We start from the raw sequence: 21,674 nt of genomic DNA, 5'->3' as shown, positions 1-21,674 counted from the left end.
GCTTCTGGAATACAACAGGCTGCATAGCTGCCGGGGCTCTGTGTTATCCCTGTTACCCCCCCGTGGATGGGGCCACACTTAAAATTGGTGTGTGAGAACCCAAACCCCCCTGGCTCCTGCAGCTAAGGCTGCCGAGTGAAACCTTGCAGACACACATTCTGCCAAAGACATTCAGTATTTGCTTTGTGGAGTCAGTGACTTCAGAAGAAATAGTTGTATTTTCCTTATTTTGAACAGGGAGGCAGGAGGGTGCCCTGAGCTCCTCCCTTTTGCTGAATCTGAAAGGTGTAAGAAGATGAACTAGGGGTCATCCTCTCTTCAATCAATCTAGTCAAACCAGTCAATATGGTGATAACCCCCCCAGAAAGATTTATAAAGGTACACCAACATAAAACCCTTGCCAGGATTTCATCCTTTTCCCTTTGTTTGTGGTCCTACATGCACATTCCCTGGTGATCTCCAAAAGCTGATGAAATGCACACACCAGGTGTAGAAAGGAATATTAATGGGTTACAAGGCCAGGAAACCCGGAGGTATGGAGAACAAATACTTCCCCCATTCTTAGGATTTCAGTCCAAGAAAGATGCAAAGGAAGCTGCTTCACAAGACTGCTGCTGGTTACTTTGTTCCTTAATTTTATTTATTCTTGTATTTTAAACCACAGAATAAATTTAAAGTCATAGAGAAAATCGTATCTCTAAACACTGGAGAAAATAGGTGTGTATTTTGTTTGGAGCACACTGTTAAAATGCAGCTGTTACGAGGAAGCCAGGCAGATCCAGCAGCTGGAACAAGACATGGACAGGAGCTGTCACCAGTGTTGCAGTGTGGGCTGCTGAGAAGCCACCGATGCTGTAGAGATGGATTTTTAGAGGTTTTCAGCTAGAAATAGTCAATAATATGCCTTTGTTCTGGACCAAAATAAAAAAAATTAAAAAAAAAAAAAAAAAATGGCACCACTCCCTGTCACTAAGCCTTGTTTTCCTGTCCTGGTAATGAAAAAGTACCAGGACTTTGCTCCAGGGAAAAGCAATTGGCGAGAGTGATAAAAGACAATGACTGTGGCAGGCAGAAGCTGGATTGATGTGTGAGATCCCTGGAACCAATGTCAGATCAATCCGGGTTAGCCCCGGATACAAGCAGCCCTGGGGTGATTACAGGCTGTCATCATAAAAAGTTGCTCTTGCTCTGACTGATCTCATCCTGATCAGACTTTTCCTGCTCCAGTTCCACTGCAAAGGGGACCCCACTGCACGACTTGGCCATGAGCCAGGCACCAGCCTGTTTGCTGCCCAGGGCATGTTCTGTACACAGAAACATGAAAATGATGGCAAAAATCTGTTTTCTCACTCCAGGAGTCTATACTTTGCTCTCAGCAAGGTGTGGGGTAACAGCAGCACCCAAGGGGAAAGGCTGGAAGGTGAGGCACCTCAGAGGTGGTATTTTATATTTTAGACAGGAGGGAATGGCTCCTGCTGCATCCTGCACCCATCACTCCTGTGTGCCTGACCCAACCCCAGCCAGGGTCCTCCTTTACTCTAGATGTACTTATTTACCCAAGCAAATTTTTATCCTTCAAAATCCTTGTGTTTTAGAGGCAAACGTGCTTTGACACACCTCAGTGCTTTAAAGTCTGTGTCTGTGATGAGGTGTGGAACTTCTAATTATCAGAGGGATGAAAATCAGGGGCTTTATGTCAAGTCCAAGCACCCCTGAGATGCAGCTTCATGACTCAGAGTCTCTTCCTCCTGCCTCCTAAGCCTCTTGTTTAACAGGCTCCCAGTGGTCACATTTGCAGAGCTACAGCTTCTGAAATCTTTTTACTCTTACAGGATTTGCTCAAAAGACTCGATTATGAAAATTGAAAACATACATGTCAGCCTTACTGCTGCCTGGCAGCGTTCTCCTTTGCTTGGCAAGGGATGGAGAAGACCTCTCCATGCAGAATAAAGGATTTCAACACCAAGCTGGCCAGAGGACAGGGAACACACCACGGAGCCTCTCACAGCTTGCCAAAGAAATCCAGATCAAGAGCTGCCTAAGTATGTCTAGTGACCATTTGGTAGCCTCTGTCAAAAATTATTTGCCAAGTGTTCCTCTGTTTTTGAATGAAAAAAAACCATCCTTACCACCAAACTGCAATTTCAGAATCCAGACTAGAGAGTGAAGAGGATGACACAAGAGCTGCCCCTTCCTTCCTTTCTTCCGTGAAAATAAATGAAGGATTTCCCCACATAATACCAAAACATTAAAGCTTGTGAAAACATTTAACATCAAGTTTTGTTTGGTGGCATTCACTGCCATCATTAGGATCAAAGCCAAAACCACCCAGACTGGATCCACAATGCAGGCAATGACAGCAACTAAATCCCACAGGCTGCTGAAAGGTATATGGGATTGAAATAACATGGGATAATATGAATATAGTATCGTGAGATGGCTAGGGATAATATAAAATATGATAATATGAGATTAAAAACTAAAACCCCAAAGAAACAGGAAATAATGTACAACCTAAGAGCTTGTAACCCCAAATTTGCAATTACCTGTGGCATAGCTGAGGATAAAAGGGCAATTTCTATTCACAGCAAAGCTGCTCTTGCTACTCTGTAGAAATGCTCCTTCTGCCATGGTGGTATAAAGTCCCCAGGTCAGCAGCAGTGCCCAGGGAAAAGTTCAACCCCACAGGTGTGAATGAGAGTGAAAACATCTCTGTATGTAGTGAACAGGAACAGGTTTTGTACGCCTGAAAGATTTCCCAAAGCATGGCCTCAGTGGCCAAACTGCAGATGTTTCAGACCCAGCCATTTCTACTGCATCTAAAGTTACAAGCAGTAATAAAAACACACAGGAACTTGGATTCTCTGATAAAGCACATTTATGACAAATACATTTCCTGGTTTTCCCTGGTGCTGATCCCCAAATGTGCCCAAAGGACATTTCACTGTCGTTGTCTTTCATTCTTCTTTTATTTTCCTCTGGAGGATTAAACAGAGAAAACAGCCCACACTGAACAGCTCTCAGTGGAAGAAGGAATAGCAGCTCTGCCATAAATAATGAGGATGAAGAATTGCTCTGTCAGAACACAGTACCTGTGTGCTGCTGGCCAGGCTCTACCTGCAGAAAGGAGATCATTGCCATTTCCGTTTCCATGTCACTTTGGTGCTGAAAAGCTTCAATAAGCAAAATGTCAACCTCCACCCACTTCTCAGGAGCTCACAGTATTTTTTCTTCCTTTTTGTTCCCTCTGCACAATGATCTACTTTCAGCCCCTTTTTTTCTTTACCCCTCCCTGCTGTCCTACCCCTTTGCTCTCTCCTGGGCTCCCTGGTGTCACTCTCCTGTCAAGGACAGCAGGCCATGCGTGACCATGCCCCAGAGACATTCCTGTTGTCAGGAGTCCCTGGGTTGTCAGGCGCTGCATCACCTCCCGTTCCCCCTGTCTGAGGAAGAGCTGCTGAGAAAGGAAGGAGATGGAATCTTGCTAAAAATCTCTTAACGAACAGCACAGATCAATGCCTTCTAAAACATTCCTTTAAAAATAACACCATCCATCCCCCTACTTGCATTGCCTCCCTTCTCAGCCCTTTCCTACCAGCGCCTCATCTCTCTTGCAACCTAAATCCTTTTTAGCTCCAGGAGAGTTATCCAAATAAAGCTACTTTGCAATCAGAACAGTGTAACCAGGTTTGAGGGTGCTGTGTAATGCTGCAGGCAGTTCTTGACACAGAACCAAGTATCCTGCATAGTTAAGTGCAGTTTCGCACACGCTCTTTACATCACAAGGTCATGTCACTCCACCACCAGCCTCCTGAACACTCTTCTATTTTTGCTTACCAGAAGCAATTTCTTTCCATTCTGTGCCCTTGGATCCAAGCACTACACAACAGCAATAGGTTTTTCTTCCCTAGGTCACAAGAAAAAAACCCAAACAAAATAACTGAAAACAACAAAGAAAAATCCCCAGTAAACAAAATAAACCAAAATCCTTTTTTTTTCCTCCTAACTTCCAAACTATAACAATCAAGACAAAAAATACATATATTCTTAAAAACCTCAAACCTCTATCACTCCCATTCCTCTGAAAACTGAATCAGGTCAGGCTATGACAAAGCTGAAACACCAGAGCTGTTGTCTAGAGTGACTCTGTACCAAGCCCACACCAGGTCCGTGCTCTCTGCCATCACCTGTAAAAACTGCAGAGGGCAGGCCCAGGGTGCCATTCCCAACAGCACAAACCTGCTAGGTTTGGGAACAACAATTCACACATTTGGATAAGGCCAACAGGCTCTGTGGGCTGAGCACCATCCTTATTTTCCACCCCTTTTGCATGGCTTTCTCCATCGCAGTCGGCTGCTGTGAGGCACAGCTATTTAGCAGAGCTCTCCTTGGCGATGGGTCACCATGCTAAGGCTGTCACGGACACGGTCACACCTCGTGTGACCTCTCAGCACAGAACCCATGAGATGGGAAGGGCAGGATCCAGGGAAGGCATTTCAGAAGAGCTGACATTTACACTGAGGATGTGCCCAGTTCCTGCTCTGACATCAACCGTGACTGAGGGAATGCACAGCTCAGACCTGCAAAATTAACCCGGACTGCACTTGGGAAAAGGCTTTGGAAATGTGAGGGAAAAAAAGTAATTGTTTGCATTATTCTTGTTGCACATTTTCCTTTCTTCAGCCTTCACCACCAGGGAGATCCTCAATTCTGCCACAGATCTCCTGCCACAGCACACGTTGTTAGGAAGAGCACAGCAGGGAAATGGCATTTTCCAAGGGCTGCTTTCCCGTGATATCCAACCCTTCTGAAAGGCTGGTAAAGCTCTTCCCCTACTGTTAATTTTCTGTGCTTTTAGTCCCAAAGTTTTACAGAGGAGTTATTTGGCTTGTTACAAGCACGTGACATTGTCTTTTGTTTTGTGATGGACAGGGGTAGTTTGAAAATAAATAACCTTTCAGACTAACTAATACAATTATGTAATTGCCTGAGATTTCATGGACTGCACTCAATCTTGATAGCCATTTCCAAGTCTGCTTTTTCAGCCTTTAAACTTTATGCTCTCATTTAATCCTTCATTTAAGCATTAAGGGACTCTTCCCATATCCAAATGGATTATTTCCTGCTAAGCACCTGGATGGAAGTACCCTCTACTGCAGTGAGCACTTGGTCCCCAAGAGAAGGACAAAGGTAACTTTCACAATGCATCGAGCTCTGCTGTCACATCACCTTTTTCCTTCCCTGAGCTCAAGCACATCAGGTGCAGTTCTGCTTAAATGAATAAACCATGTGCTTTTCTCCAGGTTTTCCACCAGTACAGTGACAGAGCAGCTCTGTTTAACAAGAGTTAAACATCAGTTCAGAGTCAAAACAGCCTTTTTGTGTCTACTAATTACATTCATCTTAAGCTTTGCAAAATACCTCAAAGAAGGGAAGGCAAAATACTGATAGAGCACACATTCAGCAGAGGTGGAGAGCATTTATTACTAATCTGTGCTCCAGGAGGAGACATGAAGCTATGAAAAGAAATAATCCCAGGAAACAGGTTTCTGAGCAAAAGGAGATAACACAAGGTGATCAAAGAGCTGGGGAAGGCCAGTTGCAGAGAAACTGCAGGGAGCTACTTTAAGTGTCCTAATGTTTGAGGAACATTAAGTTACAGTGGAAAAATCAGTTACTATTTCATGAAGTGACCACAGACTTGTGTTCACAATTAAAGACTGATTTCCCAAAATATTTAACATATCACAGCAGTCCTTCCATTAAAGTGCACTCCAGGGCATAACTGGGTGTTTCTCACTTTGTCACCAATTGCCACACACCAAAACAGAAAACAGGATTCTTTTTTTTTTTGCAGCCACCCACAACCCAAGTTTCAGCACACACAAATAAATTGGGAAACCAGGAATATAATTTAGCACCAGTGAAGCATTCATGGAAGACATTTGCTTTGAACAAACTTGGAGGAAGAATCAAACCCTGAGTTCAGACATGCTTGAAGTTTGAACTGCTCACATGGCTCTTATGAAAGACCTCAACTTTCCTGTTTGCCTGATCTCGCCCGCAGTGACACCAACATTTGAAAGAGTCCCAGGTAAGTGAAGAGTGAAATGAATCCTAAGGCAGTTTCTCTTCCCACTGTGCTGTACCTGTTCCCAGCAGAGGAAAATGTTTAAGGCACCAGGACCTGCCTTGGCCACACCATCAGGCCAAATGCTGCTCCTGTGAAAGAACTGTGAAACAGGGCCCACAAAACAACTCAAACACAGGAAATGAAAGATTAGCAGACACATGTTGAAATATGTTACTAAGATGTTGGAGACAAAAATTCCCTAGGTAATTCTACAGAGAGAAAGACAGCTCTGTGAGAACAATAGGAATACTTCAATGCAGAAAAAGGAAAGAAAAGAAAAAAAAAACAAAAAACAAACCCACCCGAACACTTGAAACAAACCAGTAATACCTGTTGACAGCTGATTTGTTCCTTTGGCACAGGATACCAAATGCAGCTGCTCCCAACACTGTTTCTCTTTGGCTGCAAATCTATTGTGGAAAGGCTGCAATTTTTATTTTAATGATAAAATTTGGGAGAGAAAGGGAAGTCAAGAGAAATGTGATGGCAAGTATGTGAACAAGAAATTTGCAATCTTAAGTTTCCAGATGAAGCACAAGGAAGCAGACTCCTACTCAGGAGTAGTCAAAAAGCACAAATAAGGTCTGGAGCACAAAGGAACCTTCTGAGGCAAGAGCTGGCCCGTGGAATCTGGGCAATGAGAAAGACCCCAAGATTTCCAAACTCACAAGGAGTATTACAGCCCATGGGAGTTTTCCCATAAATTTCAATGGATTTGGCTTTCCCTCTGCTACAATAAACCAATGTCCATGCCTACAAAATGAACTGCTTAGTGTAACAGGCACACATTGGGAAACTTGCTTTAGTCAGCCATGGGTTTTGTTTGGTTTTGTTTCTTTTTAAAACCCCGCACTCCCAAGAACCCATCCTCTGTTAACTCTTTCAAACAGTGCAGGACTTTCAGTGCCAGTGTGATCAGACATCCCAGTAGTCACACAAACTCTGTGGGGCTGGGTCATCCAGGGATGTGGAGAATAACAACAGCATCTTTACAGATAGCAGGAACAGATTCTCAAAGACACAAACACTGATAAAGTTTTCAAATGTTTTTCTTTCATTGTTTAAATAGGAGAATAACCATATCCTACATTATTTCCATTAAAAAAATAATCTGCATGACACTGGTTAAAGTGGACAGAAATATCCACAGTGATTGCACAGAACATTTGTGAAAATGAACATAATTTCAGCAAGTCAGTTGGTTTAAGTAAACAGCATTTCCTGTTCCAAGGGCTTGTCTATACAGCAAAGTTACATAAAGATAACCTAAAATAGGAACTTAATGAAATTAATCATAAAACCTTCTGGGTATATAATCCTTTTTCATGGTGAAAGTGGCTTGTGGTCTAGCTTAGCTCTATTGGGAGTAGGCTTAAATTACATCAAAAGAGTCTCTGCAAATACATTTGCATTGTTTAAACAAATTTAGTTAAACCCAATATGAGTTAATCAGTGCAATTTTCAAAGAGTCAGCTTAAAAGACAATTTAATACAAAACCAAGAGTTTGACAGAAAATACATAACCCCGTGGACAGCTTCTTTCTGAGAGGTGAATTGCTCTTTCTAAAGACACACAGCTCCCACCTGCCACCAAATTCAGTGGGAATTCCAGTGAATTTAGCTCTCCTCAGAGGCAGGGCACAGCATGAAACTAACACTGCTGGAGGAACTGCAAATGCTTCCACTCTTGCTGGAAGAGAGACATTGAGCTGGCAAAACGTGCCAAGATTACCTGATGGGGCATCACACCCTGTATCCAGAAAAAGTCACTCTGCAGTCTGAGTGACCCCACTGTGGGGTCAGTGGAGGTGACCCACAGCCTTGCCCACAGACCTTCCTGGCTGTCCTGTCATCACTGTCAAACACACTTCATGCAACTGCATCATGAATGAGCCTCTATGAAATAATTAAAAGCTTCTGGAGATAAAAACCATGCTAAACATCTGACTGATACCATGAGCAAACCCATCTCACCCCTAGTCATTATCTAATAGCAGTGTTTTGTTCAGGAGTGGGTTCACAGCCACATCAAAAGTGGCCACAGCTTTATGTGCAATCAAAATTAAATAGCTTATTGGTATTGCAAGAATAAATATTGCTTCAAGCACACTCTGCTTTGCAGCTCCCAGGATAAACAATGCATTTCACTCATTACCAAGCAGACTATTTGGGAAATAGCAGGATAAGCTAGCTTGTTCACAACACCAGAATTCCACTGTTGTTCTAGAAGAAAGAACAAACCCAAGGAATTTGTCGTTGCAAAGGGTGCAGTGGATTAGATTTTTTTAAAAATTAAAACCCCAATCCTCATACTAGACTTTTTAGCAAAACAGAAAGGAGTCTGGGTTTTTAGTGTCAAGAATAAAACGACAAAATATTATTACATCTACCTCACCTAAGGAGAAAGTTAAGGCTTGTTTTTTCAAGAGTTTCCTTTTCGGACATGGCATGAATTGATAGTCACAGTCTGCTTCAGACACTGCACCTCAGATTTACTCTCTGTTGCAGAAGCAGCTATGAGGCATTTCTGGCAAGTTAGTTTTTAACACTTGAGAACAAGAGATGTTCCAGTTTCACAACAGAACTGCTTTCCACAAGAATTGATATTTTTGCAATGCTTAGCAGCACTGTGATTATTAGAGCTTTCCCATAAGGCAATACAAATAGGAACATTAAAAAAAGCCTGAGGTTTGGATCATCCACAATATCTTGACATAATTCAAAAAGGAAGAGGGAGAATTAACTGAGATAAATCACACTACTAAAGATCAAAGGCCTCTTTTAGCCTTGGGTCTGCTTCTCCATTTATTAGTAAGAGAAACAGATTCAGCTTCTGATTTCTTTGCTGACAATCCCAGTTGGTATCTCCTAAACAAGAGCAGACCTCTTCCAATCCTGATTTTTTTTCTTCTCCCAGGGAAGAAGCTCATTACCACCTGCCAGCCAATGGCTAATACAGGTTTGGTTTCCTCCAACCCATCACCTTGTTCCTTACAGTGGAAATACAGTAACCATTCCTACGTTCAACTACTCCAGTTCTGAAAGCAAAATCCAACACATTTCAAACCTTATTTTATCTGCTATAGCTGTATTTCTTTGAACTCAAAGGTATATTTGGAAGAGGTAGTCCAGGAGAAAAAGGCTTTAAATACCAAAACCTGTATGTCCCATACCAAGCTGACAGACCTATCAGCACACCGAGAAGCTTTTGGCTGAAGTCATGGAAATACAGGGCAGTACAGAGGAACATGAACACCCAGATCACGGTGAGGAAACACAGGGAAACAAGCAGGACGTTGATCACCACACGCAGCTTGGAGCTGTGGTCTACGGACAGGGCTTCCAGCACGGCCAGCTCCTCCAGGATCATCATGGCACAGTAGGAGAGCAGGAAGCAGTGCCCCGAGATGTCGAAGCCGTTCCAGACGCCGCTGTCCTGGTGGCACTCGCGCTTGGAGGCGTAGAGCCGGGGGGGCTGGCGGGGTTTGCCCTGCAGGGAGCACTGCCCAGTGAGGTTCTCCACGTAGATGAAGAGCTCCGTGCACAGGTACCACACGGCCGTGCCCACCAGCAGCGCGCCCAGGCGCCGCAGCACCAGCAGCGCGCTCTTGGCGCGGCCGTACAGGAACTTGCTCCGGGCCAGCTCGTAGGTGGTGAGGGTGATGAAGGGCAGCAGCAGCCACAGCGTCCAAGCCCAGGCCACCTTCACGAAGTATCTGCCAGAGGAAAGGCAAAGGAGACACCAGCATGGGTGAAACGCCACAGCAGCAGGGCAAGTGGTGGAGTAAGTGCTCAAGGTCAGTGTTCAGAACCATCTAAATTAGGGATTTGTGCCCTCCCCTCAAAATACAACTTAGCTACAATCTTAACCCTCTCCCCAGTACTTCCCTCAAGCCCAAAACCTGAATACTTCCTCAGCCAGGTACTTGTTCCCAAGGCAGCATTGCCCTGGACCTGAGCCCTCATTCACTGCAACAGACTTACAGTTCAGTTTTGCAATCACTTTTACCCTACAAACCAGCTCAACTCTGCCCTCCTCAAAATGCAGCTGCAAAGAATGTATTTTTAGCTGGCCACCCTGACCACAGTAACCCCTTCTCTGACTCTTCCACCATCTCAATTATCCCTGCCTACAAAGCCTTTCACAACCTCAGCCTCTGAAGACAGCCAGGAGGGCTGGCTCTTTCCCCTCATCAGCCTGAGAAGCTTTTCCTCTCTCATGTCCTTCTAAATAAATGAAGCAGCTCAATGTTGTTCATTTGTTGTCCTTTCAATTGATGAGAGCCTTCTTTAAGCATACACAAATCCTCCCATCCCTAAACTCACTCTCTGCCCTGAAAACTTTTGCTGTGATGCCCATAAAATCTTGAAACCCAGCTGACAATGTGTTGATATCTTGTGTAACAGAAGACAGCACTGTGTTAACTCATTCTCTTTTCAAATCTTAAACTGGAGCACATGTAAGTGAATTTATTAATGAGTTAAGGAGGCCACAGTCCAGGATTTTGCTTCTCTCATCAGCACCTTCCAATGGAGCTTCTTCCTATCAGCTGGTGGGAGAGGGGAACTGTGTAGCCCCTTTGTTACCCAGAGCCCAGTCTGAAAACAGAGACAGCTGAACTCTGCTCTGTGGCTCAGCTATGGACAGACACACACAGTCATCATTTAATCCTCACCTGAGCATCAAAGGCAAAGCCAAACCAGTCTGGAGTTCAGCATCTTCCTTATGACCCTAACAAACCTGTCAGGGCCTTGCCCAGCATTTTGAGGAGTACCTCCTTGACTCTTTTAATTTTACAGAAGTGATGCCTACGTGGTAACTACAGCTGCTACCATGAATCAGTAATTGAAAAGAAACACCCCATTTTATTTAAATGCAAGAAAGGCTACCAAGGTTACTGCTGACAAGTCAGGAGGCAAGTAATTTGGAGGGAAAAAATACTTGCTTCAGGAACTGTCAGTATAGATCACCTTCCTCTATTTAAAAGGGAGAACTGAACTGAAATATGCTTTTACTGTAAGATCAATTTCTCTCTAAGTGCTTCCTGTCAATGCTCTTTCAATCACACTAAAAACCACTCCTCTCCCATGTCACCAAATGACAAATTTGAATCAGTAAAGTCCAAAGCTCCCTAAGTCACAGAGGAAAACAGCAATTTTAGTTTTACTTTCAGACCTGTAGCAGGACAGCACATGTGCTCCAGCCCAGCTCTTTGCTTCCTTCAAAATGCTCAAACTAGTTTGACAGAATGACTAAGCCAGTTAGCTCATCACCCAAGTGCTAGAAAAGGATGGCAGCCGCTCTGCTTTTAGGAAAGATGCTAAAAGACCTATTTCCTTCAGCTGGGTTTTAGATCAGCTCAATAACTATCACAGACTCATAGAATATGCTGAGCTGGAAGGGACCCACAAGGGTCATGGAGTCCAGCTCCTGGACCTACACAGGACAGCGTGAGAGTCACAGCATGTGCCTGAGAGCACTGTCAAAATGCTGTCAAAATGTCAAAATGCTGAGCTCTGTCAGCCTTGGTGCTGTTACCACTGCCCTGGGGAGCCTGCTCCAGTGCTCAGCCACGCTCCAGGTGAAGAACCTTTTCCTAATACCCAGCCTAACCCTCCCGAGACAGAGCTCCAGGCCCTGCCCTCGGGTCTGTCAGCGCCTGCCAGAGAAAGTGAAATCAGTTCCCTCAAATACGAGGAATTATCTGCGACGTTAAGAAGGAAAAAAACCCTCCTTTCCCCCCCCCCCCCCCCCTTCCAATAAAGACCGAGTCAGAAACTCCCGGCATTCTGAAACCTTTGAGTCAGGAACAGGAAACCTCACCACCTGAAGCACCAAGCCCCGGCGCGGCACACGCGGCCCGCGCCGACCCCGGCGCCCTGCGGGCACCCCGCCCGTCCGGCCCGTGCCTCCCGCCCGTCCGGCCCGTGCCTCCCGCCCGTCCGACCCCGTGCCTCCCGCCCGCGACCCCCGGGCCCCTCCTCACACGTTGAGCGGGTTGCGCTTGTTCTGCAGCGGCGTGTCGGGCACCAGGTCGCTGTCCTTGAGCGCGGAGCCGAGCACGGCGATGGCGAGCAGCAGCGCGGGGAGCCGGCGGCGCACCCGCCCGCGGGCCAGCGCGGCCCGCAGCCAGCGCCCGCTCCGCTCCAGCCGCTCCATGGCCGCCGCCTCAGCGCCCGCCCGGCCCGGCCCGGCCCGGCCCGGCCCCCAGAGCGCCCCCGCGCGGACGCCGCCGGCACCGCCCCGGAGCGCGGCCCCCACAGCGCCCCCTGCTGGCAGCGCGCGGGAGCGCGCCCGGAGCGCCGCGGGGCGAGCGCGGATCCGAGCACAGGGATCCGAGCACAGGGATCCGAGTACAGGGATCTGTTCACGGGGATCCGAGCACAGGGATCCGAGCACAGGGATCCGAGCACAGGGAGCCGAGCACAGGGATCCGTGCACAGGGATCTGTTCACGGGGAGCCGAGCACAGGGATCCGGGCACAGGGATCCGAGCACAGGGATCCGGGCACAGGGATCTGTGCACAGGGATCCGAGCACAGGGATCCGAGCACAGGGATCTGTTCACGGGGATCCGAGCACAGGGATCTGCTCACAGGGATCCGAGCACAGGGATCCGAGCACAGGGAGACGAGTACAGGGATCTGTGCACAGGGATCCGAGCACAGGGATCCGAGCACAGGGATCTGTGCACAGGGATCCGGGCACAGGGATCCGAGCACAGGGATCTGTGCACAGGGATCTGTGCACAGGGATCCGAGCACAGGGATTTATTCACAGGGATCTGTCCCCAGGGATCTATTCACAGGGATCCGAGCACAGGGATCTGTGCACAGGGATCCATCCCCAGGGATCTGAGCACAGGGATCTGTTCACAGGGATCCGAGCACAGGGATCTGTCCACAGGGAGCCGAGCACAGGGATCCGAGCACAGGGAGCCAAGCACAGGGATCCGGGCACAGGGATCCGGGCACAGGGATCTGTCCCCAGGGATCTGTGCACAGGGATCCGAGCACAGGGAGCCGAGCACAGGGATCTGTCCCCAGGGATCTGTGCACAGGGAGCCGAGCACAGGGATCTGTGCACAGGGATCCGGGCACAGGGATCTGTCCCCAGGGATCTGTGCACAGGGATCTGTCCCCAGGGAGCCGAGCACAGGGATCTGTCCCCAGGGATCTGTGCACAGGGAGCCGAGCACAGGGATCTGTGCACAGGGATCCGGGCACAGGGATCTGTCCCCAGGGATCTGTGCACAGGGATCTGTCCCCAGGGAGCCGAGCACAGGGATCTGTTCACAGTGATCCATTCACAAGGTTCTGTGCACAGGGAGCCATCCATCGGGACCCACAAGGATCCATCATCCACCTGGATACGTATGGATCCATCTGCATGGAGCCATCCACAAGGATCCTTAGATCCACCTGGACCCATCCACACAGATCCACATGGATCCATCCACACAGAGCCATTAACAAGGATCCATCTACACGGTTTCACATGGAACCACACGGATCCACCTACAAGGATCCATGCCCACAGATCCATCCCCACGGATTCATTCCCATAGGTCCATCCTTACAGATCTATCCACATGGATCCACACACACAAACCCATCCACGTGGATCCATCCATGCAGCCCCATCCACGTGGATCCACACAGACCCTTCCCCACACACCCATCCACAAAACCATGTCCCCAAGTGTCACACCTGCACATCTTTTAAATTCCTTCAGGGATTGTGACTCCTCCACTTTCTTGGGCACCCTCTGCTAGTGCTTGTAACACTTTAGGTGAAATAATTTTCCCTAATCTCCAATCTAAACCTCCCCTGGTACAACTTGAGGCTGTTTTCTCTTGCCCTATAAAAGAGCAAGCACTACTTTTAACTAGGTTACCAGTACGCCTGAAAAGAGGGTCTTACCGTGATATTCATGAGAAAATATGAGAATTTTCTCAATCAGTAGAATGATTTTAATTTTTCCTAGGGCTTAGGAGGGAGGGAGAAAGTATTTCTGGAGCTGTTAAGGCTCTCATGCCTTTCACTCTCCATGTCTATGGCTGAAAGTGGTGTCCAAACACTGGCCATCACTGTGGTATTTGAGACCTATTTCATCTATTGAACAGCTGCCGCTGTCATTTCAGCTTAGTTTTTTAAATATAAAAAAATCATCAGCAAGAAAAGGAGCGGCTCAATGAACAAAGAGCCTTTATTCATCCCAATGGCCTCTGTAAGAAAAATGTGAGAGTGGTGGTGGGGGGGAGAAGCAGATCCTATCTGAGACAGGATGGGAAAGTATTTCTTGCCAGAGTATTTCAAAGCTATTTCACCGTCATCGTCAGCAAATCTATGACAACATCTGGGCTGAGAGAGCAGAACAGCACATCAAAGCAGCCCCAGCAGATATGGAGGGTTTAGGCTAAGGAGGTTATCCAGGGTAAATGGCATTTGGCAATTTATTGGCTGTTGTTTTTAATAAGACTGCCACGGCCATGTCTAGCACTCCCAGCCCCAGCACTGCGCCCCGAATTAGAACCGACAGGCAGCTGCGCTCACTCAAACGAGTGAGGACAAGCAGGGCTGGGAGCAGGTTTCACAGAGTCCCTCATTGTCTGCCTAAATCCCCTCTGCCTTTGAAACCTTGCCTCCTCTGCTTCCCAGGTTTGGGGCTGGGATCTGCAGACTGTTTGCAGTGCGGCGCTGGAGGTGGGAGCTGCTCGGCTGGCTGCTAATGAAGCGTGCTGTGGTGTCTGCCACACGCAGGGGGATTTCGTAAGCCTGGCACCTGTTCCAGATGAATGCAGTTGATGGCATGGGCTGGAAATGTTGTCTATCCTCAGCCCAGCTTGAAATGTCTGAGGATTATCTCTGTAAATCACGGATTCTCACAAGTGCAGTGAGCAAAGCTCACTGGGTCCAGGTGTTCTGCAGATTTAGAGAAAATCTCTACTTTCAGGCCATGTATTTGCTGCCATGAGCACCATGCCAAGGCCAATTGGCCTTCTCAGGAGCCGACTGCCATACCTCTGTAAAGAATCAGAGAAGCGGAATTTAGGTCTTTCAAAAGAGCAGATAAAGCTTTCATTCATAAACAAGGACTAACGATTGTTCTAAGGGAATTGCAGAAGGCTCCTCTAAAGCTCTCATGGATACTTGGTCAAGGTGTGACAGGTATAAACCACACTAAACTGAGTAAATTTGTCAGGTACAGCAGATCTGGCTTTTTTAACTTCTTCCTTAACCTCACCAAATCCCTGCCTGGTTGAAGCTGAAATTTTCAGACTATTTGATTTTAAAAGCTGGTTTGGGAGTAATTTCTTTTTCTGGTTTACTTTGAACCAAAGCCTCCGACAAATTGCTTCTCTTGGAGAATTCCCATTTGGCCTCTAAAATCCGCAGGGATTCATCAGGAGCTGTAGAACAACTTCCAGAGCTGAAGAATGGTTGGTAAGCCTTGTCCCTTCATGCCCAGTCACCCAAAACTTAGGACACTTCTTTGGACAGGTAATGGGGAGATCCCAGCTCCCTGAGCAGAGATTTGAAATAGGATCCAACAGAGCTGGAAAAAGCATCCTCACTCCTGACCTGCAGCAGGCTGGGGGGAAATCTTTCCTGTTCATAGAATTCACGTAGTATCAACTATTAATTAGAGAAAGAACAATGACACTAGGAGTTGTTAATTATTTTAAATAATTAAGTTGCTTAGGAATTTTATTAGTCTTGTTTTGGTGATTGTGCTAATTATCTGCTAGTCATTTTTAGTGCAAAGAAGTCTGTCTTGTTGCTGTGAGGCTATGGTATGGATACCTTCTGCAGAACTGAGGCTCCTCATATTGAAGCAGACACCCCAGTTTCAACATAGTCAGTGGAAAGACAACCTTAGCAGCCCTTTCCAGGAGCCCAGGGCAACTGTTCACCTAATTTGCATGCTTAAATTTATCAGACAGATAAAGGTCTGTCAGACCTTGCAAGACAGTGGCATTTTGCTCAGGTGCTGCATTTGTGATCTGCTGTCCCCTCAGTGCTGAGAAAATGATGCTGCAGTGGGGTCACAGCCTCACTCCTCAATGTCACGAGACCCCTGCTCACAAGTTCTTCCTGCTGATCATTTAAAAATATTACAGGCCAGAAAGTGGCAAGATTGTTACTGAAAAGCTGATTATGCCTTAAAGCCATCCCAGGATGTGTTACTGGAGTTTAATTCTTCAGTTCTGCAGGATGTTCAGCCGTCTTGAGTGTCCTGACACTTAAAAATAAATTGGCAAAGGTTGGGAGGTTTGCTGTGGAACAGGACCAAGACATTTGAACTGAAATCTCAGCTCAAACAGTCAAACTAAACCTCTTGACTATGCTAAATAGGAATAATTTTATTTTATGAGATTTCTGGGTTCACTGCTCTGTGTTGTGGCCAAGGAGGGATGCTGTGAGGAGAAGGAGAGAAAATGACACGGGTGTTTTTTTTTTTTTAACAAACTCAAGCAATGGTTCTTCTCTGACCCACGTTTGGGCCAAGGTGGGTTCTCACAGCCCGGTCAGCCCCAGAGGGAAGGTGTGCTCCAGGGGCACCAGGAGCAGATGGTGGGTGTCCATCCAAGCATCCAGCCTGTTGGGGCTGGCAGAGCCATCAGCCTTGTGTCCACACCCTCGGTGGGGATGAGTTACCCCAGTGGCAACAACCCCTTTGGATCTGGGAGATCTCCTGTCCTCCCAGCTCATCCTCCCTCCCAGCAATTCCCACAGCCTGCCAGCACCTGCTTACCCACCCCTGCCTGCCCGGGGCCCTCGCAGCCCCCAGCCCTTCCCTGCAGGAGCCAGGTGCTCATTCCTGCTGAGCTCCCCTGCTCTCTGTTTTCCTTGGTGAGCACTGCTCACATCTCCATGATTGATTGTGTTTGAGTTTGATCCTGGAGTGTCCTGGGATGTTTGCATGAGAGGTGCTACATAAGCATAATTTGGGCCGTATTTTCTTTGCCTAATGGGAGCTTAAGCTTGAAGTTAAGATAGTTTTGGCCCTTTGCTGAGACACTGTCCATCAGCCTCAGTGCTTTGAGCTCTGCAGCCTTCTCTATTCACTGCTGGCTTAGGAAAAGAGATTAAAAAATTGTATTGTGCTTTGTTCCCTTGTGCCAGTGATGCCTTTGAAATGCAGCCCAGGGTGGAGGCTCTCTTCCTCTAAGTGAGAGAAAGGCAGCCTTTCTCTCACGCTGGCCTGGATCTTTGCTGCCCATCTCTGATGCTCTTCCTACCAACCCCAGCCTTGCCATCACTCCAGGCAGAGCCAAGGCTGGCCTGAGAGGGGATGTGTTGTTTACAGTGGAGATGCTGAGCTGGGAAACAGAAGGGAGATGTTGGTAACTCACCTGTGTGGGTGCCCAAATAAATGGGAAAGGTCTTTCCCTGTCCTGAAACCACAGGAATTTTAGAAAAAGGTGTGGAAATTACCCCAGGGAATTTAGACAGATTGAACCCGGCTGGACCCAGCCTGTAAACCTCTGCAGGTCACACATTTTCCCCCCAACTCTCCTCAAGTGAATAGGAAGGGTATGATCTGAGCTGCAGGGAATTTGCAGCATGTTTGGTGGTTACATCCAAAGATCAAAATATTTTGGTATATGGGGCAAAGCATAAGAAAGAACCAATTCAGTTTTCAGTGGTGCAAACTTTATTAATGCTAAAAATTAATACCTCTTGCTACAAAATATTTACATTTCTTGTTTGGCACGGCTAGATCACAGCAGAGCTGGCTAATGACAGGGTTTGATTTACAGGAGAGAATGGTCTTGTGACAAGCATGAGGAGCTGAGTTTAAGTTGTGGCTCTGACAAACTCCCTCCCCAGCCACAGACCCTTAGGCTCTGTATCCCCACAAAGTACGGGAGAAATTCTGTTCTTCTCCCTCCTAAATGTCTTTCAGAGAAAACGGTGAGGTTGCAGAGGGCTGCAATAATGATCTGAAGAGCTTAAAAATAAGCAGAGTTCACAAAGATGTAAAATAGCTACTCTGCATAGAATAGAGATTAAGGAGCCCATTAGCAGATGAAGTGGGGATGAGATTACATGTGAAAAATTATATAATTCATGTGATTAAGGGTACATGTACTTGGGCATAAAATGATCTTAATTACTCATGTTTATCTCTAATTGTCTGACTTCCTTGAACAGCTGTGGTGGCTGCACTTGCAGCTCCTTGATGAAATACTCCCCTTTTTTTCCACAACACATAATTCACACCTTCCATGTTTGCCAAAGAACCTCCTCATCCCCACACCTGTGCATTTGAATTAATTTGATTCTCGATGTGTTTTCTTTCAGGAGTAGCTGCTGAGAAGTTTTTCCCTGTAGGCTGAGTGGGCAGTGCTCTCCCAGCAGCAGTTACGGGGAATTAACTCCTGCCCACACCAATTAACCTTCCTGTTAGCCATGCACTAAAAGCGTTATTTATTGTTCCCATTTATTCCCTTTCTATAAGGATTATCAAGCATGGATTAAAGATCACACAAAACTCAATGACAACTTCCATGAAACCATTAGCTGCGTGGCCCCTGAGCTACTGTACCAAAGCATTGATTTTTTTTTTTTTTTTTTTTTTTATTTTTAGATTAAGAAAATATTGTTTATTGCAACTGATCAAACATGGGAAGGAAACAGTCTGTGCTTATTAATTCAAATTCAGAAATATGGACATTTCAAACTTCACTGGTGCATTTTTAGCTCATATATTTGCAGGAAAGAATCAGAATGTAAAATTTGGAAGCGACTTTGTGTTGATTAGCTGCAGGACCACAGTTCACAGTCCTGGTTTCTTGACTGGATAGCAGGTACAGCCAGCCACAAAATATGAGCTATTTCAGTCCAATATATAATTATAAATATTTAAGTATAAATCTAAAATATATACATACATAATATTTAATCTGTGCTTTACTGGCTTGGATAATGATAAAATTGTTGGCTGGAAATGTGATTTGGATTTTTCCTGACCACAATGACCATTGAAATGCTCTGCAGACAAAAAAATAATAATTACAAATATGTTCAAAGGGTGTGCTGAAGAGCCAGTGCATTCAGTTCTGTCACAGGCTTAATTTGGATGCCCAATATTATAAATTATTATTTTTAAAAGTTATTTGTTCGGTTTTTTTTACCTATGCATTCCCTGTGTTCAGTGAGCTCAACATCTCTGCTAACCTTGCCATGCTTTCACCACAGGTCTGCTCCATATTTCAACCTTTGGCAGAAGAAACCAGGATGCCCCAGGCCATGGGATTTATTGTTGTGGTCATCAGCGATGGGTGGCACCTGAAAGACAAGAGGGGCAGGAAGGCACCGGGGGGAGAGGATGTGTCAGTGTGAGGTGCTGAGCAGTGCCCAGCTCAGCCATCCCCAGGGTGAGGGCAGGGAAGGAATGAATTTGCCTCAAGAAGAAGCTCAGAGCTGTTCTGGTGCCTGGGCTCCAGTTTTTCACACTTTTTCCCATCCAGGACTCTTCCCTTTATTATCTGCAGGAGTTTTGGAACCTCATGAACAGAAGAACTGCCAGTAGGTTTAAAAGCTCCCAAACATCAGATTGAGCCTGAAGAGTCTGTTCTCAAGCCTTCTCTGAACCTTCTCCAAGGCATCTCCTGGTGTTTCACTGTCAGGCTCGAGGGGCTGGCAGGACCATTACTGGTTCATTACAGTCTGGCCAAGTTTTCAGTGTGAGGTGCCCCAGCCTGGCTGCTCTTGGCTTTCACCAAGGAAGCACATCCCAGTCTGCCAGGCACACAGCATCTCCCAAAATACAGCAACTCAGCCTGCACCTTACCAAGTGGAAGGAAGGTGTGGAGGGTGGTGAGCAGTGCAGTGACCAGCCCCTGTCACCAACATCCCGAGGAGGAGGAGGTAGGTGATGAGTGTTGTGCTCCTCCTGCCTAGACTCTACCTGTTCTGAGAATAAACAATTTTTTTTTCTCCTCCTCTAGCTTTAATTCTGGTGAAAAATAAAATTAAAGCCAAATCCCAGTGCTTTAACTAAATCAGAGCATTTACCAACTTCACTTAAAGAAACAGGATTCTTTTCACAAGTGTTTATTTGTACAGTTCAAACAAGATTTTTTTTTTTAAATATAAGCCCACCACAGATGTGCGACTCAGCCCAATCTCTGTTGACACCACTCGGAGGTTAGGAACAAAAATACACGTGTAACATGTTCTGCTCTTCGCTGGAACAAGGCCTTTCTTTGGGTTGATTATTTAATGTAGGCCCTAAACAAGTGGCAAGGCAGATCTTGCTCTGGGTGGCAAGATGAGCAGGACCCTGTGAGATGATGGAAAATGCCAGGACTGCACCTGGTCCCCGAGGAGGAGGATGGGGGGATGCATTTCCCTCCTTTTAGAGGAGAGTTTCTGCATGCTGGGGAGAGCTCCATCTTCCCAAGACGTCAGCGTTGCTGGGGCTTTGAACTGCACTTCAAAGCTGGGACTGGAGTGAGGTTTCTGCAAACCCAGAGAAACAGGTAAATATTTGTCAGAGTCAATTAACCCCCCTCATCACCTCAACGGGCATCGGAGCGAGACGGCTGGAGGGGTTTCAGCAGGCACAGAGGGGAGCCTTGTTGATTTACTGAACCACTTCAGGAGGTGGGCAGACACAAAACACTGCGGCCAGGAGACCTGGAGGCCTCCCCTCAGCACGGTCCATGAACTCCTGCACACACCTCATCCTTTCCATCACTGGAGCAGGCAGAAGAAAATCCTTTTCTTGTCTGGGGAGAAGACCAGTCCTGCTCCCAGCACTGCTGCTGTAGCTTTACAACAACTTCATTGATGCCAGTTACTCCAGATGGACATCAGCTGCTCAGAGAGCACGAGAGCACATTGTATGTCCCACCTGCTGCTGCAGGTTCAACCATGAGCACTGTGAGTCACCTGTTCCAGAAGACACACCATCACGTAACACTCCCATGAATTTATCGAGGTCTGGCTTCTGACGTCCCACCGACCCATTGCAGGGGGACTCAGGGTGTTTGTTTTGGAAAGAGGGCTTTGCTGGACCACTCTGCCCACGATGTCTGTACTGCAGCAGCTGGTGGAGGGGGAAACTCAGACACCCAGCCACCACACCAACCACCAACGCCCCCCAGGCTTCCTCTTCCTTATCAACACAGCATGAAAATGCAGCTTCAATAAGAAGAAGGGAAGGGAAAAAGTAGAAACAGCTGAACACCAAGTGAGATGAATGCAGATGGATGGGGCTGGGCTAATTCCTCACCCCCGTGCTCAAACCTGACCCTGCACCTTCATGGGCCCTGGGGAAATGCCACCCTCCCTTTCTCTCGGCCAGAAACCCTCAGCTGGATGTTAAAAACACAAAGGGAAGTGCAGGGGCTGTAACGGGGTCTAGCTGGGTATATGCAAACCCCTGAGGGTGTCTTTGAGGGACACGGGCTGGGAAATGCTGGGGGAGGCTCTGGGGGTGCCCCCACCCTGTGCCTGGGGCACTGTACCCTCACCTCCCCTGGTTTCAGGGCAGGGGAGGCACAGGAGGAGCATCAAGACAGCA

The 21,674-nt window shown here is 46.8% G+C and overlaps 1 protein-coding gene and 1 long non-coding RNA gene across 2 annotated transcripts; both read right to left on the bottom strand.

The window, feature by feature from the left end:
* Positions 1-9,201: 9,201 nt before the first annotated feature.
* On the bottom strand, positions 9,202-12,321 carry FITM2 (fat storage inducing transmembrane protein 2). The gene is made up of 2 exons (XM_068207589.1): positions 12,121-12,321; positions 9,202-9,849 (listed from the first exon to the last, which is right to left on the bottom strand). Exons 1-2 carry the CDS (start codon positions 12,291-12,293, stop codon positions 9,207-9,209), a joined length of 816 nt encoding a protein of 271 aa, XP_068063690.1. The 5' UTR covers positions 12,294-12,321; the 3' UTR covers positions 9,202-9,206.
* A 7,863-nt stretch (positions 12,322-20,184) lies between these two features.
* LOC137484439 (uncharacterized) lies at positions 20,185-21,674 on the bottom strand. Its single transcript, XR_011004864.1, has 2 exons — positions 20,830-21,674; positions 20,185-20,608 (listed from the first exon to the last, which is right to left on the bottom strand). It is a non-coding gene; the product is annotated as an uncharacterized lncRNA (long non-coding RNA).

The sequence above is a fragment of the Anomalospiza imberbis genome, chromosome 17 (genome assembly GCF_031753505.1).
Source record: "Anomalospiza imberbis isolate Cuckoo-Finch-1a 21T00152 chromosome 17, ASM3175350v1, whole genome shotgun sequence".
Taxonomy (NCBI): Eukaryota; Metazoa; Chordata; class Aves; order Passeriformes; family Viduidae; genus Anomalospiza; species Anomalospiza imberbis.
The sequence above is the reverse complement of the archived record's forward strand: the minus strand, read 5'-3'. Positions and strand labels throughout refer to the sequence as shown.